This window comes from Lithobates pipiens, unplaced genomic scaffold (assembly GCF_037356315.1).
Source record: "Lithobates pipiens isolate NorthernLeopardFrog02 unplaced genomic scaffold, aLitPip1_a1.2 Scaffold_22, whole genome shotgun sequence".
Lineage (NCBI taxonomy): Eukaryota > Metazoa > Chordata > Amphibia > Anura > Ranidae > Lithobates > Lithobates pipiens.
Window position 1 is genome coordinate 260,818,260 of NW_027507784.1, and position 20,344 is coordinate 260,838,603.

The 20,344-nt window shown below is 44.0% G+C and overlaps 1 protein-coding gene across 1 annotated transcript in view; it reads right to left on the reverse strand.

The window, feature by feature from the left end:
• The window catches only part of CDR2 (cerebellar degeneration related protein 2), a 37,504-nt gene that overhangs the window by 9,453 nt on the left and 7,707 nt on the right, over nt 1-20,344 (reverse strand). The window contains exon 2 of the mRNA XM_077449006.1: nt 3,016-3,128. Within this exon, the coding sequence (XP_077305132.1) occupies nt 3,016-3,128 (113 nt within the window). The remainder of the gene's footprint in view (nt 1-3,015; nt 3,129-20,344) is intronic.

Below are 20,344 nucleotides of genomic sequence, written 5' to 3' on the forward strand. Positions count from 1 at the left end.
CTTTCTATGCAAGACAGAACACATACTATGGATAGCAGGTTTCTTTTTTATCAGATTAAGAAAGTACTACTGAACCTCGCAGCTAGTATGCAAATTCTTTATGTGGCTTTTCATGCAAAAACCTGCATTACCCTGGACAAACCTTTTAGTATCATTGTCTATGGCATCTTCATACAAGGAGGATTTGTTGTAAAGTGTGGATTAACCTAAGACAGGTCACTATGTCCCATTTCAGATTAACCCTTCTTACTGGGCTGACGGGAAGGTTATTTATAGAGTGGTAGTCCTCATAGTGCCATGACAAAAAAGGAAAAACCCAATGATGGGACATATTAATGTAGGTGAAATTACAAATGCTTTCCCTTTCGAATCAACCAGTTACAAAATGACTTGGAGCAAGCATGCAGATCAGAAATGTCAAAGTGGTTGGTAGTCCTTAATTTTATTTTTATATTTGTTCTATGTCAGGGATATAAACTGAATCAAGAGGGTCAGTCAACCTGCATGTTTACAAGAAGGCGTCTACAATGGCAGCTTCTATTTCATGATATTCACTCCTTTAAAATAATCCACTGCCTTCAGATTTGACAAATAACTCCTGTATTTTGTCTATGTGTAGGAGTTTTCTTGTAATATACTGTAGGCCTGTCACTGCTCCTCTCTCCATGTGCAGGGCGACTGGTCTTGTGTCCACCTCCCTGCAGTTTTTTGCAGGCAGCCTGTAGTGGAAGGACCTACTGAGACCACCCATAATTCTGCTCCATGTACAAGTGATGCAGCACAGTGATGATATCACTACTACTTTTACAAGGTACCATCTGGATTTGCAAAAGTAATTTGCAAAAAAAAGTGCCACCTTCTATATGGGAGCTTGATGTGGCTTCCTGAGGAACCACAGCCGATTCACCACTTCACATGCATAAGCTCAAGCAGGGCTTTGTGGATGGTCCTGCAGCCTCCTGCGACATGTGATGTGTTCCAGGAGGTAGCAGGGCAAGGGATGCTATCCTTACCTTGGCACAGACCGCAAAATTGGGAAGGGGTACTGATAATTGAAAATTGAACCAGCAGGACCACACTTTTGGAATGAAGTTCTGCTTTAAGAGCAGAAAAATGTTATACCATCCCAAAACCCTTGTTTTATTCTGCTGTCTATGTCCCAGAAACAGGAAGAGAGAAAAATATCTTTCCAAAGCAAGGGGAAATCCCTTTTAGACAGATTTCCCAACTGGAAGATTTCCCCTAACCTCAAAAGGACAACTGTGGAGTCTATATCCCTGTCCTTGGGACAATATTCTTTAGTACAAAGAGTGGGATCATTTCCTCATTGGGCATAAAAAAATTGACTAAGGACCAACAGCATGCTCCTAAAATTCACTTTAAGAGCATGTGGTTACAATACAGTGAACATATACAGAATAATATAAAATATAATATAAATACAGAACCTTCTTTAAAAAAAAAAAAAAAAATAATAATAAAAAAATTCCCCCAAAAAAGGGATTTTAGGATAGCGGATGGAGCCATGCAAATCATTCCATCTTTGAGGCCAATTAAACATCCAGAACCACTGATTTATAGTGTATACACACATAGAGTATAGAGATACAGCCTAATATAGAGCCATTATTCAATCTGCACATAGATGTTTCAGATCTGTTGTCCAGTATCAATGTAGCGCAAGGAAACCATGGCTTGGGATCAATGAAAACATTAAAGTGGTTGTAAACCCTTACAACACACTTTGACCTACAGGTAAGCCTTAATCTAGGCTTACCTGTAGGTCCAAGAAATATCTCCTAAACCTACACGGTTTAGGAGATATTTGCCGAAAGACAGGCACTGCTGTCTACGGCACATGCCCTGTAGACAGCAGCGCGCAGGCGCACTGAGCGCGCCACGGTCAACAGCGATATGCCACGAGTGGCGGCTCCCGTGCGCATGCACAGAAGTGACGTCATCGCGGCTTCGCCGAATGACAGCGGCGGAGCGGCGAGACCTACCGAGAAGATGGATGCGCCGGACTACAGGGGACAGCGGTGACTTCGCTGGCTCCTGTGTCAGGTAAGTGACACATAATGGACTACTATGCGATGCATAGTAGTCCATTATGCTTTACCTTTGCAGGGGATGAAAGAGGAAGTAAACCCATTAGGGTTTACTTCCTCTTTAAGGTTATAGGTAGGCTAAAAGAGCACAATAAAATTTCAAAAAAAAAAAAAGGAATAGGGGGATTCGATAAACCCCTTAGGACACTTTTCTGATGATATGGCTCTTTAAAATGGCCTGCGCCAGATTTAGAAGTCCCCGCTACCTGTTATGGTAGCTTCACCTACTCGTACAGCAGATTCAGGTAGACTCTTCGTTGGACTTATGGCTACTCTAAATTTAAAAAGATTTACCTCCAGCTTATAGATAACAAAACTGGAAGTTATTAGAGTGGGATTAAAGGTTGCTTTTGTTTAAAATTAATATATGATGATGATGATGATGATGATTGATGGATGATTGTAGCGATATTGCATAGAGCAGTCCCTTATCTCCACTGGAGGGAGCTCAGAGGCACGTAGGACAATCTCAGTGCGCCAATACGTGTGATGCTTGACCAAAATTCTTGTACCCATTTACACATGATGCATGAAACCATCACCCACATTGACATTTGTCATGCAGATGCACAGTGTAATTCTAGAGCATCATAAACAAGCATTTCAAATTCCCATGAAAGTGCCTACTGTGCTTTGCACTATGAAAGGGATTTTTTGGTTCTTTTAGTTCTTACCATAGCCTTTCTAGTTCAACTGTTACAATAAAATGATAGTTTGCCTACTGTTGATACAATAAGTGCTGTCAGTGTGTTAGCAAGACAACGGCCAATCAGTCACCAGCTGCCGGGTCTGCATTCAACTCTAAATGCTAAACACAGACCAAGAAGACAGAAGAGAGCTCTATCTGTGCAGGAGTGTGAATGTACAGCAGTGTGCTACAGAATGCTACAGAATACAGAGAACATACTTCAATTTCCTGGATCTGCTCCTGGTTGGTAACATACATCTGTTGCAAAGATTCCTCCAGTTCCGTATTGCGATCCAATAAAGTCTTCCCCAGCTCAGCCGCAAGCTGCAGATCTATAAATAAAGCAAAATATTGCAGTAGGAATATAATAAATATATTATATAAAAATGCAACGTGAGTTTACAAATACTAAAGATAGATTCGTCACAAGTAGATTTACAATCCAAAGTCCTCCACTAAAGGCTTTGTGTGCTAAACTAAATGTATCCCCATGAAATCCCTGTAGGTCTCCTAAAAGCAACGCTCATGGCTCCTGTTATAAAGAACTCCAGCCAGCTTTGACTCAAAAGACCTCTGTAGAGAGACCACTGCTTCCATTAAAAAAAGCAAGGGATCTTTCTCTGCACCATTCTGGCAGAGGACTCAAATTTTTCTTTTGAAAGCAGCCACAGCCAATGCATAAACCAACAGAAGGAGCACCAAATGCAACTAATGCAGGCTCGCTCCCGAGTCCCGCTGCTGCATCTGCTGCCAATGGCTCCCACTTCTATCAATCTGTCCAATGAGGAGAGAGCCCCATTGATATAGGACTTTTTTCCTAACTAAGGGTGGTACTCAAGTTAATAATCCAGTCCCGTGGGGACAGGGGGTAAGGAGCTTTTCCAGTACATCAAAAACACTTTATGGGCCTGAAATAAAGCTCTGTACCCTGCCTCCTTAACAAAAGTATTGGGAATCACTGGATCCAAATACCAAGTATACAAGACAAGGGGTCCAAAAGGTAAAATTAATTGGTAAGCCTGATTGACTGTGCCAAGGATGGCTTCCCAGTATCTATGTAACTTGGGACAATGCCATAGCATATGAATCAGGTCCCCATGGTCTGTTTGACACTTAGGACAAAGAGGGTCCACCAGTAAGATGTAATCAATTATTGATTTAATAAATGAAACCGATTTTGTACTCTTTATTAAATTTAGACTGGCACTCCTTCTGTTGGTTTAGCCTACGAATGACATTCCTGTACACACGTTTGAGTTGCCTAAAGTGAGCCAGTGAGCTCTTCAATTGTCTTTTTCCATGTACTGCTCAGTGTACTTCCTGGTTTATGATGATATAGGCACCTAGGCGGCACTCTTGTGTATCCTGCATATCTACAACACGTGTTCCAATGCACTGTTGCCTCAGACTGCTAGTCTTTTGAGATTTGGGGGGAAGATTTGATTATAAACACACTACTGTGCTGCTCAACATTGTTGATCTTGTTGAAGGCTTTTGCGTGAGGAAGCAAAGCCCTGCTTCTACCAAGATAGCCCCCTCTAAACAGAGGCACACTACCGAACAAGGCATGATAAGTCAGTAATGGCATGGTAGGCAAGTAAACATTAGTTTCAGGGAGACCCCCGCAGGAAATTATGGTGACTAGGAGAGGGGAGGGTAGAGGAGTGGTTGGAATGCAACATCTCTCTTCCATTCACAAAATGCCTTGTGTTCTCTGAAGAAAATACAAGGATTTTTGTGAATGGGCATGGAACTCTTCACTACCGCAGCCTCCAGAAATCATGTGCTCCATGTAGAAGCTGGCTTGCAGCAAGGTATTAATTATACACCAAGCAGCGCTCATCCACATATTAGGGCTTAATTAGAGAGAGAGATATATAGATTATATATATATATATATATATATATATATATATATATATATATATATATATACACACACACACACACACACACACACACCTCTCTCTAAAAATAGATAGAGATAGATATACACACACACAAACACACACACACATTTATTTATTGACTATGTGTGACATGCCATTCCCTACCTCAAGTACAAGGATCAGAGTGGAAGGTGTACATAAATAGGTTATACATGCAGACTTTAGGTTCAAAACAGTACAGGTTTGACAGGCACAGCAAACCTGAAAGGTCAGCAGAAAATAAGGGTATTTATTTATATACGAGAAAGATTGTCATGCTATCAGCTAAATAAGAGGCATTTTTGTGCAGTCTTGCATGAAGAACCCCTTATTCTCACGTGGCCCTCATACAACCCGTAGTGGTTCAGCCTTCTTAGTGTTAAATACAGGGAAGGAAGTGAACATGCAAGCAGTGTTTGACAGTCGGAGGGGAGGCAATATGTAGTTTCCTCACCGCCTGTTTTAACCCTAAAAGGCTGAACCACTGCACTGTGACTGCATGCCCTCCACACGGCTGCAGCGTGGCCCCATACACCTAAATGGGTCACGTTCGGTGGCAGTACCGCAAAATATTTAAATTTGGCTGCAACTGTGGAGTTGACGAGACTGTTTTGTAGTAAGTAGTTGGGATTTCCTTATTCCAGGTTTTTGGTTCTTGGAGAATATGGTAAGCTGTGTAAGGATACTTTCTGGTGACTGGCATTGATTGGGGATGCCATTTTAGCTGCATCCATGTGATGATAGGCTGACTTAAGGAAATGAGTTGGAAAATTGGAATTCTTTTGTTATACTGAGCAAGTTCTTTTGTCATACAGGATGTCTTATGTACTGTTAAGAATTGTTGGAGGATTGAAAAATGCACTCTCTATGCCAAGATGTCAAACCCGACACCAACAAAGGCTTTCCACATTGGGGGGAGAACTAAAGAAAAACATCTGTGACTAAATAGACTGAGATCAGCACAGCTGGCCAGTGACACACAGGGCTCCATTCACTGGTCTTGTCAGGAAAAAAAATAGGCAGGCTATAAAATTATAAATCAGCAAATGGATTTGTTTAGGTAGCATAACAAAGGCAGAGACTCTTCAAATGATTTCATTAGATAGGTTATGTTATGCATAAAGCAAAATTATCCTGCTTCGACAACTCGATCACAAGCATGGAATTCTGGGCAAGGTTAAAGTGTTAGCTCACCTTTTCAAGAAAAATAAAAAAGGAGAACACTCAACACCTGCCCCACCCTCCTGGTCCCCCCCCCCCCGCTGTACCTACCTCCTGTGGGCGCTACAAGCGCCAGTGCTGACCAATCAGAAGCGCCCTGAGCTGTCCCAAAAGCCCTACAAAAGGAAGAGGGAGAAGAGTAGGGATTTCAAATCCCCAGACCTCTACATAAGCTGCCTGGGCACTGGCAGTGCATTCTCCAGGGGAGGCAAGTACAGCAAGGACTAGAGGGGTGGGGAGGGTGTAGGGCAGGGGTAGGCAACCTTTGCCATCCAGCTTGGGTGAAACTACAAGTCCCATGAGACATTGCAAGACCCCGACAATCACAGGCATGACTCCTAGAGGCAAAAGGCATGATGGGATTTGTAGTTTCATCACAGCTAGAGTGCGGAGGTTGCCTACCCCTGGTGTAGGGTGTTCGTTCACCTTTTCTGAAATTGTGATGTATGTCTTCGCTGGGTAGATTCAGGCCCCTTTTACACTGAGGCGTTTTTTCAGGCACTACAGCGCTAAAAATAGCTCCTGTATAGTGCCTGAAAAAACCGGCCCCTTTCACTCCAGTGTGAAAGCTGGAGGGCTTTCACACTGGAGTGGTGCGCTAGCAGGACGGTTAAAAAAAAAAAAAAAGTCCTGCTAGCAGCATCTTAGGAGCGGTGAAGGAGCGGTGTATTCACCGCTCCTACCCATTAAAATCAATGGGGCAGCGCAGCTATACCGCCCTAAAACGAGCGCCGCTTTACCGAAGACGCCACTCCAATGTGAAAGGGGCTTCACCCGATTTGCCATGGAGACCACTGGCACTGAGACAGAAAGGGATGGGAATCCCCTTTTTTGGTGAAAAGAACAAAAAGGTAGGAGTAAATCTTCCAATGGGGACAGCAGTTTCAGGTACACCTTTTGTGGCGACAACTGTCACCTTACCGTATTTTTCGGACGATAAGGCGCACCGGATTATAAGGCGCACTAGCAACGACCGGCTGATATAATGGATATTTCCATATATAAGGCGCATCGGACTATAAGGCGCACTGGATTATAAGGTGCATTTAATGAAACACAACTCGGATGCGGTACTGTAAGTCAAATTTTATTCAACTCTTTAGCAATAACCATAAAATGGTCTATAACAATAACTCTTAACACTGTTCAATTAAATACAAAACCAGACACTCACTTTTTCACTTTATTCTTCAATAACTCTTAACACTGTTCAGTTACCGGTGAATACCGTACAAAACCAGACACTCACTTTTTCACTTTATTCTTCTCCCGCAAATCCATCAAATTCTTCATCTTCAGTGTCTGAGTTTAACAATTGGGCAATTTCGGCATCAAGCACGCCCGTATCCCTCTCATCATTCTCATCAGTATCCGAGTCAGTCTCGTTGCTGTCATCGGTACCGGTACTTAGCTGTTCAGTGATAATTCCGGACTTCTTGAAAGCTCGGATTACACTGGTGACTGATACCTTCGCCCAGGCATCCACGATCCACTGGCAGATAGTGGCGTAACTCGCCCGGCGTTGCCTCCCTGTGTTGGTGAATGTGTGTTCGCCTTCTGTCATCCAATGCTCCCACGCAGCTCGCAATTTAACTTTAAATGACCTGTTGACACCTATATCTAGTGGCTGCAGTTCTTTGGTTAATCCACCCGGAATGATGGCAAGCACCGAATTAGTTTTCTTCACTTGGGCTTTGACAGTATCTGTCAGATGGGCGCGCATGGAGTCACAGACCAATAGGGATGGAGATTCGTGGAAAAAGCCACCCGGTCTCTTGACGTAAACCTCTCTCAGCCACTCACTCATCTTCTCCTCGTCCATCCAGCCCTTCGGGTTAGCCTTGATGATGATGCCAACCGGAAACTTTTCTTTTGGCAGAGTCTTCCTCTTGAAAATTACCATGGGTGGTAGTTTCTGGCCATTAGCCTGGCAACCGAGAACTACAGTGAAGGATGACTTCTCGTTTCCTGTAGTGCGTATAGATACCGTACTGGTCCCTGTTCTCTCGACAGTACGGTTTACAGGGATATCAAAGGTAAGGGGGACCTCGTCCATGTTGGTGATGTGCTCTGGTCGGATTTTCTGTTCATTGATCTTGTTCTTGCAGTAGGTATGGAAAATGGCCAGCTTTTCTTCGTAATCCTTTGGCAGTTGCTGTGACATAGTGGTTCTTGTGCGGATAGAGAGATTCTGCCTTTTCATGAAACGGAAGCACCAAGAGGGACCTCCTCGAAAGTCGTTGATCTCCATGTCGCGTGCGATCGCTGTTGCTTTGAGTCGAATAGAGACAGTAGAGACACTTCTACCTGCGGTTCTCTGTTCAATAACCCACTGTTCAATTTTGTCCTCCAACTGTGGCCATCTTGCTTTGTTTCCTCGGAAACTCAGTTTGGTCTTCTTTACCTGGCGCAGGGCATCTTCTTGCTTCCTCCACTTCCGTACCATTGATTCATTAATGTTGAATTCTCTCGCAGCTACTCTATTTCCATGCTCTACTGCATGACTGATAGCCTTCAGTTTGAAATCCGCTTCGTAAGCATGTCTCTTAACAGGAGCCATTTTTGGGGCAGCGGGTATACCGTAGAAAATGAACGAATGAATGCGCACACCTCCTGACTAAGATGGCCGTAATGCTCACGAAGCTGCACTGCTTGGATTGGGCATTACGGCCATCTTAGTCAGGAGGTGTGCGCATTCATTCGTTCATTTTCTACGGTATACCCGCTGCCCCAAAAATGGCTCCTGTTAAGAGACATGCTTACGAAGCGGATTTCAAACTCATCGCTATCAGTCACGCAGTAGAACAACCTGAGAGAGGTTTACGGTACGTCAGTTTACGGTAAGAGACCGGGTGGCTTTTTCCACGAATCTCCATCCCTATTGATCTGTGACTCCATGCGCGCCCATCTGACAGATACTGTTAAAGCCCAAGTGAAGAAAACGAATTCGGTGCTTGCCATCATTCCGGGTGCATTAACCAAAGAACTCCAGCGATGTCAACAGGTCATATATAAGGCGCACCGGATTATAAGGCGCACGGTCGAGTTTGTGAGAAAATTTAGGCTTTTACGTGCGCCTTATAGTCCGAAAAATACGGTACTTTTTAAGAGATTATCTCTCATTAGCGCTCACAAAGTGCCGATTTCCTCTATTGGCTGGCCAGGATGAAAAAATTACCGGAGTTACTGGAGTCCCAGCACTTACGCCAGGCATCTTACAGTGTCAGGAATGTATACCAAGATGTGTGGCTATCAGGTATTATGGCAGAAATTATATACAGAGTCTCTTACCATCAATACCGAACTTCTAGCAATTGCTTATTATCTAACTTTAGTTCCATTTTAACCCCTTTACAACAGGGGTACACACAGATGCCACCTCACTGAAGTGGGTCTAAGTAAAATAATTCTATCCAAAACAAAAGGGCAGAAGCTTTGATAGATAGAAAGTTGAAAAAAAAAAATGACCACGTAAGTTCCGCTTTAAACATGAAAATAGAAGATATTTAGATTCTGGCGAGGTTCAGCTATTCAGTCTGCAAGCAAATAATGGCGAATGCATAGTTTGTCAGCAAATCTGTGGTGAATCTGTTTTTCATATATAGCCCCCATATACAACTAGTGCTTGGAATTGTTTAGAAATGTAGATGTGGATGCTTGTACCAGTATTCTCTTGGATGAGACACACAAGGATTTGTGTAGCAGATTGCTTCACTTCCTGCCTTGGATAACTAAATATGTGGCTTCTGAAATAGTTCTGCAGTGAAGCAAAAGCCTCCAGACTGCAGGTGAAATCTACGTCACAGTAATGATTATATACAAAGGTTACATAAGTCCGCATGAGCTGTACTGACCAGTTACAATCCTAATGTAAAAAATGGTCATCCTACACACATCAGTAGCAGTGAACACCCGTGCGATCCGATTCCGGGGATCTAACGCAAAACATGCAACCTGTAGAATTTTTTAAATGTCACTTATGGAGATTTTTGAGGGTAAAATGTTTGACGCCATTCCACGAGCGGGCGCAATTTTGAAGCATGACATGTTGGGTATCAATTTACTCGGCGTAACATTATCTTTCACAATGTAAAAAAAAAAAATTGGGCTAATTTTACTGTTGTCTTATTTTTTTTTATGCAAAAAAGTGACTTTTTCCAAAAAAAGTGCGCTTGTAAGACCGCTGCTCAAACACGGTGTGAAAAAAAGTATTGCAATGACCGCCATTTTATTCTCTAGGGTGTTATAAAAAAAAAAAAAAAAAAAAATTATATATAATGTTTGGGGGTTCTAAGTAATTTTCTAGCAAAAAAAACAGTTTTAAACATGTAAACACCAAATCTGAAAAAGAGGCCTGGTCCTTAAGTGGCTAAATGTAACCATATTGCTACACTCTCTTCTCTTTTATACCGTTATGAAATGACGCTACTTGTATATCAAGTCAAAATTTGTTAAAAAAAATAGCAAAAACGCTCTCGAACCAAAATTACTCTCAAACCAAGGTTTTACTGCATTTACTAAATAGGCAACTTCTGGGGCAATTGGTTCCACTAGATTTTAGTTATGGGTGTCACAAGTAAAGGGGGCTGAATACAAATGCATGCAACCCTTTTCAGATATTTGTAAAAAATGTTTAAAACCATTTATCATTTTCCTTCCACTTCACAATTATGTGCCACTTTGTGTTGGTCTATCACATAATATCCCAATAAAATACATTTACATTTTTGGTTGTACATGACAAAATGTAGAAAATGTCAAGGGGTATGAATACTTTTTCAAGGCACCGTGCTTTAGTTCCAGTCTTGTGTAGCCATGTTGGACATATTTGCTGGGTCCAAGGTTAGGCACTGTGGAGGCATACAAAAGTTGTTAACAGTCTGAAGTGGTCCCCAGCATTCTGTTCCACAAGAACATACAGCAACTACACAACCATGGAAGCTGGGGTCATGGATTGGTGTCCAAAATATTTGCTTTTTGAAAAAAAAAAAAAACCTGCTCGATCAACCTCCATGCTTTACACGCTGTGCCAAGTGAACAGCGTGGAAGCAGTCAGCTCTAGAGTCCAACAACAGATACAAAGATTACAAGTTCAATTGCATAATCCATTCTTTGCTGAACAAAGAACTTCTGGCTGCAGGTGCAGCTTCAAGCACCAATGATCGACATGCTTTCTTTTACAGTTTCCTGACTGCCAAATATGTTCCCATAGGAGCGAGCAAAATAGATGCATTGATACAGTGCAGGAATGTGGGAAAAAGGGGAATAGGGGTTTCAAGCCCCCCTCTTTTCCTCATGGCATCAAAGCAGCACGAGTTTAAAGTCCCCCCCTCAGGTCAGGGGCTGGGGGCCTTGCGACTGCCGAAAAGGGGAGCCTTGAAAATAAATGTATGGTTCTGGAACCCCTGGAGGTCCCTATATAAAAAGAGGGTGCGGATAGGGTCAGATGCCAGGCGCCGGTGGATGGTATAGCTACAGGAGCTCAGGCAAAAGAGCTCTCCTCTGAGCCCGCACCATTGTACCACCTAAGGCAGCATGAAGACCTTGCTTTGGCAGCTCCTAAAGCGGGCCGAGGCTGAAGGCTCGATCCGAAGATGCCTCTCCAGAGGAGAGCGGAGGGGGTCCCTATGCGGATCAAGTGGTGGGCGAAGGTGGTGAAGAAGATAGGTGCAGCAAGGCGGAGTCCCTCCAGGAAGAAGATGGAGAGTTGCTGGAGTTCCTGGTTCCCAGGTTGACATGACGGAACTGCCAGAGGAGAAGCCGTCAAAGTCACGAGGCGGGACTGAAGGAGGAGCCAGAAGAGGCCATATAGTCAACCGGCTCCCTCCAGAAGAAGGGGAGGGAGTGAAGATGCGGCTGCGAAAGACAGTTGGCGACGTCAGCCGAGAAGGGACGGAGCCTGATCTGAAGCAGCCCGCCCAGCGACACGGATCAGCCGTTCGTCGTCAAGGCAGCCTGAAACACCGGTGCAGCTGTCGGAAGCGCCCAGGGTAGCCGTTGGTTCTAACCCAGGCTTTGAGCACAGCAGCGAAGTCATCATACTCTATCTCAGCTGATTCGGAGCAGGGTCCTACGGTATCCACTGTGCGGGTTGACTGTTGCTGGTGAGTCCGATCAACTTAGCCTTTTATCTTCCTTGTCTTCTATGCTTTTGCAGGTGGTCTCTAATTTATCTGCAGCTACACCTCACAAACCAATGGTGGCGGGCCATGATGCTGCGGCTTCTGTATGGGGCAGGTAACTCGGGGGGGTGGGGTCTCTGGACTTGGGCAGGTTACTAATGTCTTAGTTCTCCCCCTATTCAGGCTCCGTCGTCGAGCACTTCTGCATTGAACAAAGTGCCAGAGAGCTGTGGGAAAGATTCTATGCACGGTATATTGTCCCCATTGGGTTTTCATTTGTCAACCATCACAAAATAAAAGATTTGCTGTGGAGAATTTGTAGACAATTTATCATTACTTCCTTCGCAAAAAGAATTAGGTTGGATATTACAATGGTTGTTGTATGTGGTTGTATATTTAAGTTGGTTTAACCATCCATGGTGATTTTATGCAAATTGTTTTACAATTATATTAAAACCAATATTAACCACTTGCCGAACGCTGCTCGCCGATATAATTTGGCACAATAGCAGTGGTGGGCAAATGGGCATACCTGTACGTCCCTTTTAAGAGGCAGGGATAGCAGGCGCACGCCCGCCACGTACAGCATGACGGTCTCCCGGCAATCGTGTCACGGAGCCGCAGAATGGGGAAGTGCCTATGTAAACAAGGCATTTCCCCGTTCTGGCTTGTGTCATGACAGATCACTGCTCCCTGTCATCGAGAGCAGTGATCCCTGTCATGCGAGTTGAAGCCCATCCCCCCACAGTTAGAATCACACCCTAGAACACACTTAACCCCTTCATGGCCCCCTAGTGGTTAACCCCTTCCCTACCAGTGTCATTTACACAGTAATCAGTGCATTTTTATACAACCAAAAGAAAGCTCTATTTGTGGGGGGGGGGGACGTCAATTTTGTTTGGGTGCAACGTTGCATGACCACGCAATTGTCAGTTAAATAGACGCAGTGCCGAAACGCAAAAAAAGTGCTCTGGTCAGGAAGGGGGTAAAATCTTCTGGGGCTGAAGCGGTTAAAGGCTGCGGGCAATTTTTGATCCAGACGATCGTGAGTGGTCTATTTAACATGTACGGTGATTGTTTGATATATTTGCTGCTTGTAATCCCATGCATGGGATAAGATTTCAACTTCGACATTGGTGCTTTTTTTTATTATATACATACATTTTTAACAAAATCATTTTGAAGAAGAGAGTAAAAAGACAGACATTTTAAAAGAACAATTGCTCCCAAAAGTGATACTTTGTTGTGGCTGTAGCATGATCGATCAGATCAGCCCCTGGCTTCTTGGTTTTGGATGATCTCCCTTCCATAATTCCAGACTCCTGTCACATTCTCCAGAGTATAAAATAAATGAAGAATAAACAAATAGAAGACTGGGATGACAGCGTGTACAACCTAGGTCTAGCTCAAACAGCAAAATCCATGCTACAGCGTCACGCCATTGGTCAAACTAGCAAGGTATAATATCACTAGAAAGCAAGAAGGTAGGCAAGGTCGTGACTCCATAATAGCAGGCGGGTGCTCGCTTTATTGATCCCAAGTCGTTATTGCGCCAGGGCCCTTAGGAACATAAAGCGGACCTTCACCTGGAGCAATGGGTGTGCAGCAAATCCTGTGCATGCCCGCCCAGGACTGTAGTCGAAGAATCCGATTTTTGTACACATTGCCAACATATCTGCAAAGTGTAACCAAAGGGGCAGTGTGCAGGTGATACTACCACTTTCTGAATATTTTTTAGCTGATACCAAAGGAGATTTTATGCTGAAATACCATGCTGCAACCACATGCCAAGCATTTGGTGCAAGGTTGTGGTGCGATCCCATTGCCTTCAATGAGTGCCTTTAGCAGGACATGAAGAGTTACCATTGCTGCAGGAATGACAGCAGACCTGAGGAGTCACCATGTCCGCATGTAAGCAGGTCAGGAGGCAGTAAAAAACCCGGATCAACCACTTATTTTTTACTGTGCCTTGCTGCTTTTGGGAGTGAAGATGATGGCTCGGATGGAAGCAACACTTTTTTTATTTTAGATTTTATTTTTATTTTTTTAGGAAATTGTCATATGGAATAACTTTCATGCATTTACCAAAAACTAAAATATCAATTCACTGCCCCATTGAACACACATTAATGCAGCAGATGTTTATGGTGAGAACGCCAGATGTTTATTTTTCTACCCAAATAAAAGACTTTGTCCAAAAATGTTTTGTCTAGAGTTACACTTTAAGTTTTAGAGCGGGAAAGGGTTAGACCAGGGGTCTCTAAATTATGGCCCCCCAGTTGTTCAGGAGTTTTAAAATACCTCATGGGTCATGTAGTTCCGCAACAGCTGGAGGGCCGTAGTTTGGAGATCCCTGGGTTAGACCATGAGTGCTCAACCTGTGGCCCTCCAGCTGTTGCGGATCTACAATTCCGATCATGCCTCTGCCTTTGTACTGTCAGCCTTGCGATGCCTCATGGGACATGTAGTTCTGCAATAGCAGGAGGGCCACAGGTTGAGCACACATGGGTTAGACCCTCTGTCAAATTTTAATTGCCGTCTGTCCTACAAATGAGGAGGTTCAACCCTTTATTTTTACCGATGAGCATCATCAAGAAAAAGTGAGGGGAAATCCCATAATGTAGAGTTGTCTTCAGAACATGAGGTGAGGAGAAATCCTCCAATGGGAACATTTGTTCTGAGGGAAAAAAAAAAAAAAATGTTCAAGAGGAACGGTTCCCCATGCAGTGAGAGATTTCCTCTCATTTCCTGCTGTGTGTATAGAACAGGAAGTTAAAAGTAAATGTAAAAAGGAAATTTCCCAAATGGTTTACAGACAGGTGTAAAATACCTGGCAGGGGGTAATCCTTCCATGCTATATCCAAAACTCAAAAGAAAAAAAATAATAATATGTTACACTTTAACCACTTGCCGACCGCCGCACGACGATATACGTCGGCAGAATGGCACGGGCAGGCATATGGGCGTATATATAAGTCCCTGCCTGCCCGCGGGTGGGGGGCCCGATCGGGCCCCCCCCCCGGTGCCTGCGGCGGTCGGCATTCCTTCGAGAGCGATCCGGGATGAGGGGGCGGCCATTCATTCATGGCCACCCCCTCGCGATCGCTCCCGACGAATAGGAATCCCCCGTGACATCACTTCCTCTCCTGTAATGTAAACACAGGAGAGGAAGTGATGTATTCTCTCCTCCGTGTCGGTATTTTTCGTTCCGACACGGAGGAGAGCGGATCGGTGAGTTGCACCAACACTCTACACACACAGTAGAACATGCCAGGCACACTCACACCCCCCCTTTACCCCCCGATCACCCCCCCAATTACCCCTGCCCCCCAGTCACAGTGACACCAATGTCATTTTTTTTTTTTTGCATTGGTGTCATTTGTGACTGTAATAACTGTTAGGGCAGTTAGAGTTAGCCCCCTTTAGTTCTAATGTACCCCCCTAACCCCCCCAATAAAGGTTTAACCCCGTGATCACCCCCCGTCGCCAGTGTCACTAAGGCTGGGTTCACATTGCAGCGGTTTATGAGAACGAATGTGATTCGCACCGCACTGCAAATCACATCCGATCTCTGTGCGATTCGAGTTCAGCCATTCGCCGCACCCGCCACAAATTCGCACGGGACCCTTTTTTTGGCCCGCAGCAGAATCGGATCGCATGGGTGTTCACACCATGCGATCCGAGTTTGCAGATCGCACTGCGATATGCGAACTGATCTGGGGGTGTCAGTAACATTTCACTGACACTCCCAGCAGTTCGCATAGGGCAGTGTGAACTGCCGCCGGGAGGCATGCGATGCGGGAACCCGCCGCGGATTCGCGGCGTTTCCGCATCGCTCCAGTGTGAACCCAGCCTAATAAGCGATCATTTTTCTGATCGCCATATTAGTGTCACAGGTGACGCCAGTTAGGCAGGTAGGTATTTAGGTTCGCCGCAGCTTTTTATAGCGCCAGGGACCCCCATATACTACCGCATAAAGCCCCCTGATTGCCCCCTAGTTAACCCTTTCACCTGTGATCACCATATAACTGTTACAGGTGACGCTGGTTGGTTAGTTATTTTTTTATAGTTTCAGGGCACCCGCCATTTATTACCTAATAAAGGTTTAACCCCCTGATCACCCGGCGGGTGTCATTTGTGACTAATAACTGTTAGGGCAGTTAGGGTTAGCCCCCTTTAGTTCTAAGGTACCCCCCTAACCCCCCCAATAAAGGTTTAACCCCGTGATCACCCCCCGTCGCCAGTGTCACTAAGGCTGGGTTCACATTGCAGCGGTTTATGAGAACGGATGTGATTCGCACTGCAGTGCAAATCACATCCGATCTCTGTGCGATTCGAGTTCAGCCATTCGCCGCACCCGCCGCAAATTCGCACGGGACCCTTTTTTTGGCCCGCAGCAGAATCGGATCGCATGGGTGTTCACACCATGCGATCCGAGTTTGCAGATCGCACTGCGATATGCGAACTGATCTGGGGGTGTCAGTAACATTTCACTGACACTCCCAGCAGTTCGCATAGGGCAGTGTGAACTGCCGCCGGGAGGCATGCGATGCGGGAACCCGCCGCGCATTCGTGGCGTTCCCGCATCGCTCCAGTGTGAACCCAGCCTAATAAGCGATCGTTTTTCTGATCGCTGTATTAGTGTCACAGGTGACGCTAGTTAGGCAGGTAGGTATTTAGGTTCGCCGCAGCTTTTTATAGCGCCAGGGACCCCCATATACTACCGCATAAAGCCCCCTGATTGCCCCCTAGTTAACCCTTTCACCAGTGATCACCATATAACTGTTACAGGTGACGCTGGTTGGTTAGTTATTTTTTTATAGTTTCAGGGCACCCGCCATTTATTACCTAGTCTCACTAGTGTACCCCTAAATTTAGGGGTGTATACTTTCCAAAATGGGGTCATTTGGGGGGGGTTTGTGCCATCTTGGCATTTTATGGCCTTCAAAACTGTAACGCCCTTAGAAAGCCTGAAGGCGGTGCTTGGTTTTCGGGGCCCCGTACGCGGCTAGGCTCCCAAAAAGTCCCACATATGTGGTATCCCCGTACTCAGGAGAAGCAGCAGAATTTATTTTGGGGTGTCATTTCACATATGCCCATGGCATGCGTGAGCAATATATCATTTAGTGACAACTTTGTGAAAAAAAAAAAAAAAAAGTTTGTAATTTTCCCGCAACTTGTGGCAAAATATAAAATATTCCATGGACTCAACATGCCTCTCAGCAAATAGCTTGGGGTGTCTACTTTCTAAAATGGGGTCATTTGTGGGGGTTTTGTGCCATCTTGGCATTTTATGGCCTTCAAAACTGTAATAGGTAGTGAGAAGTGAACTCAAAAATTTACGCCCTTAGAAAGCCTGAAGGCGGTGCTTGGTTTTCGGGGCCCCGTACGCGGCTAGGCTCCCAAAAAGTCCCACATATGTGGTATCCCCGTACTCAGGAGAAGCAGCAGAATTTATTTTGGGGTGTCATTTCACATATGCCCATGGCATGCATGAGCAATATATCATTTAGTGACAACTTTGTGAAAAAAAAAAAAAAGTTTGTAATTTTCCCGCAACTTGTGGCAAAATATAAAATATTCCATGAACTCAACATGCCTCTCAGCAAATAGCTTGGGGTGTCTACTTTCTAAAATGGGGTCATTTGTGGGGGTTTTGTGCCATCTTGGCATTTTATGGCCTTCAAAACTGTAATAGGTAGTGAGAAGTGAACTCAAAAATTTACGCCCTTAGAAAGCCTGAAGGCGGTGCTTGGTTTTCGGGGCCCCGTACACGGCTAGGCTCCCAAAAAGTCCCACATATGTGGTATCCCCGTACTCAGGAGAAGCAGCAGAATTTATTTTGGGGTGTCATTTCACATACGCCCATAGCATGTGTGAGCAATATATCATTTAGTGACAACTTTGTGTAAAAAAAAAAAATATTTTTTTTTTTGTCATTATTCAATCGCTTGAGGCAAAAAAATAAAATATTCAATGGGCTCAACATGCCTCTTATCAATTTCCTTAGGGGGTCTACTTTCCAAAATGGGGTCATTTGGGGGGGTTTTGTACTGCCCTGCCATTTTAGCACCTCAAGAAATGAGATAGGCAGTCGTAAACTAAAAGCTGCGTAAATTCCAGAAAACGTACCTTAGTTTGTAGATGTGACAACTTTTGCGCAAACCAATAAATATACAATTATTGACTTTTTTTTTACCAAAGACATGTGGCTGAATACATTTTGGCCTAAATGTATGACTAAAATTGAGTTTATTGGATTTTTCTAATAACAAAAAGTAGAAAATATCATTTTTTTTCAAAATTTGCGGTCTTTTTACGTTTATATCGCAAAAAATAAAAATCGCAGAGGCAATCAAATACCATCAAAAGAAAGCTCTATTTGTGGGAAGAAAAGGACGCAAATTTTGTTTGGGTACAACATTGCATGACCGCGCAATTACCAGTTAAAGCAGCGCAGTGCCAAAGTGTAAAAAGACCTCTGGTCATTTACCAGCAAAATGGTCCGGTCTGAAAGTGGTTAAGCACTATTTGCATTTAAAACCAAACAGAATACCTATTGTTATTTTAGAAAAACAAAATCCCCTCAGAAAACATCATACCCCACTGTATTACGTGCATTTTTGTTCTTCCGCCTTCTCTTGCGCAAGCTAATGTCTAACCACAAGAAAAGATAAGCTTTCATCACATATGGGTGCCTTTTCTTGTTCTGTTCCTACATGTGCCGTTTAGCATACTATACTGGTGCAGACACAGTAGAGGGTTCTATTACAAAAAAAATAATGCAAATTCCACTTATTGGAGGAAAAGCCAAGATTCTGGCACAAGTGGCTGACAGGGGCACCACACCTGCAAGTCTTTTAACAGAAAACAGTTTGGAAATACCCCAATACTGGCATTGAATTATGGCAGTATCAGGGTGGCCCCAAACACCAAAATGAGTTGTGTTCTGTGGCGGTACCACTCGCTGAATGCTATATGCAGTTTATTTTTTGCCATCAAGCAAAGCACTGCGACCTGTGTATAGCCCTGAGTGGCTGTATGCTTTTCTATCTATAGCCCCATACACACTATCAGTTTTTCTGCCGAGTTTTTCCTTCAGGTTTACCAAAACCTTGTAATGCAAGGGCCTGCCTGATTGCATACAAATTGAAACTCCTAAGGTTTGACCTCATATGATATGGTTTTGGTAAACCTGAAGGAAAAACTCAACAGAAAAACTGATAGTGTGTATGGGGCTTTACTCTTATATGGCCATTTATATATAAAAAAATAAAAATAAATCAAAGATGTTGTCATTTCGTTCTGAATGTTCAAACAGTGTCTGCGAGAAAGTCCAAAAAGTGCTTCTTTGAATGTGAGCAAAGTATTAAAGGCTGCATGAATACCTTGCGGTCTTAAAGGAACCGCACCCTTTAATTCCAGGAGGTACTGTGAAGTGTACCAAGAGAGACCCCAATGGACAGGAGGCTGAAGTGGTCCTAAACTAAGGAGCGGAGGGTTCATGGTGTCTGGCTAATGCATGCTTATTTCTGAGTACTGGAGGTGCGAGTTCTGGGAGCCTTAAAAGCAGAGGTCCGCCCACCGCGGCAAAAATTAAAAGCCAGCAGCTACACATACTGCAGCTGCTGGTTTTTGATAGGACCCAGAGGACGACTGTTTAGTTGAAACGCGTCGGGTGGACCCCCTTACAGACATCGCTACTTTCTGACTATGTTATTACGATTGAACCAAATGTGAGTGTAATTTTATTATTATTTTTTAATAAATTGGATGTTAAAAACGGTATCACGCTATGCTAGTTTTCTACTTCCATGGTCTTTGATACCTGAGCCCCCCTATTTTCGTGGGATGAGCACTATAGGAGGATCGCTACGGAGGATTTCATGACCTGAAGACTTGCGGGAGATTACACACTAGATGTATGATTATCTGATTTGCTAACCTACAGGCCCATATGACTGGAGAGGCGTAAGCCTTCCTCTGAGTCCACGTCATTTGGTAAGCCTCCCCTCCCCTTCTTTATCACGGTGGTGGTGGTATTATTCTACACATCAGAAGTTGAATTTCACCTTTTTTCACGTCACCTCAAGTTTGGAATTGTGATTGATATTACACATTTCAAGGACTGTTAGATGTTCACTTGATGGACTATATATGTTAAATTTATTTTATTTACTTTAACCTTTTGTGTGCATGAGGTTCATGCACTCCTCCACCTGGAAGTAAGATCTCTTGATATACAACGGAATTTACACATATTTTCTTTTTTTGAAG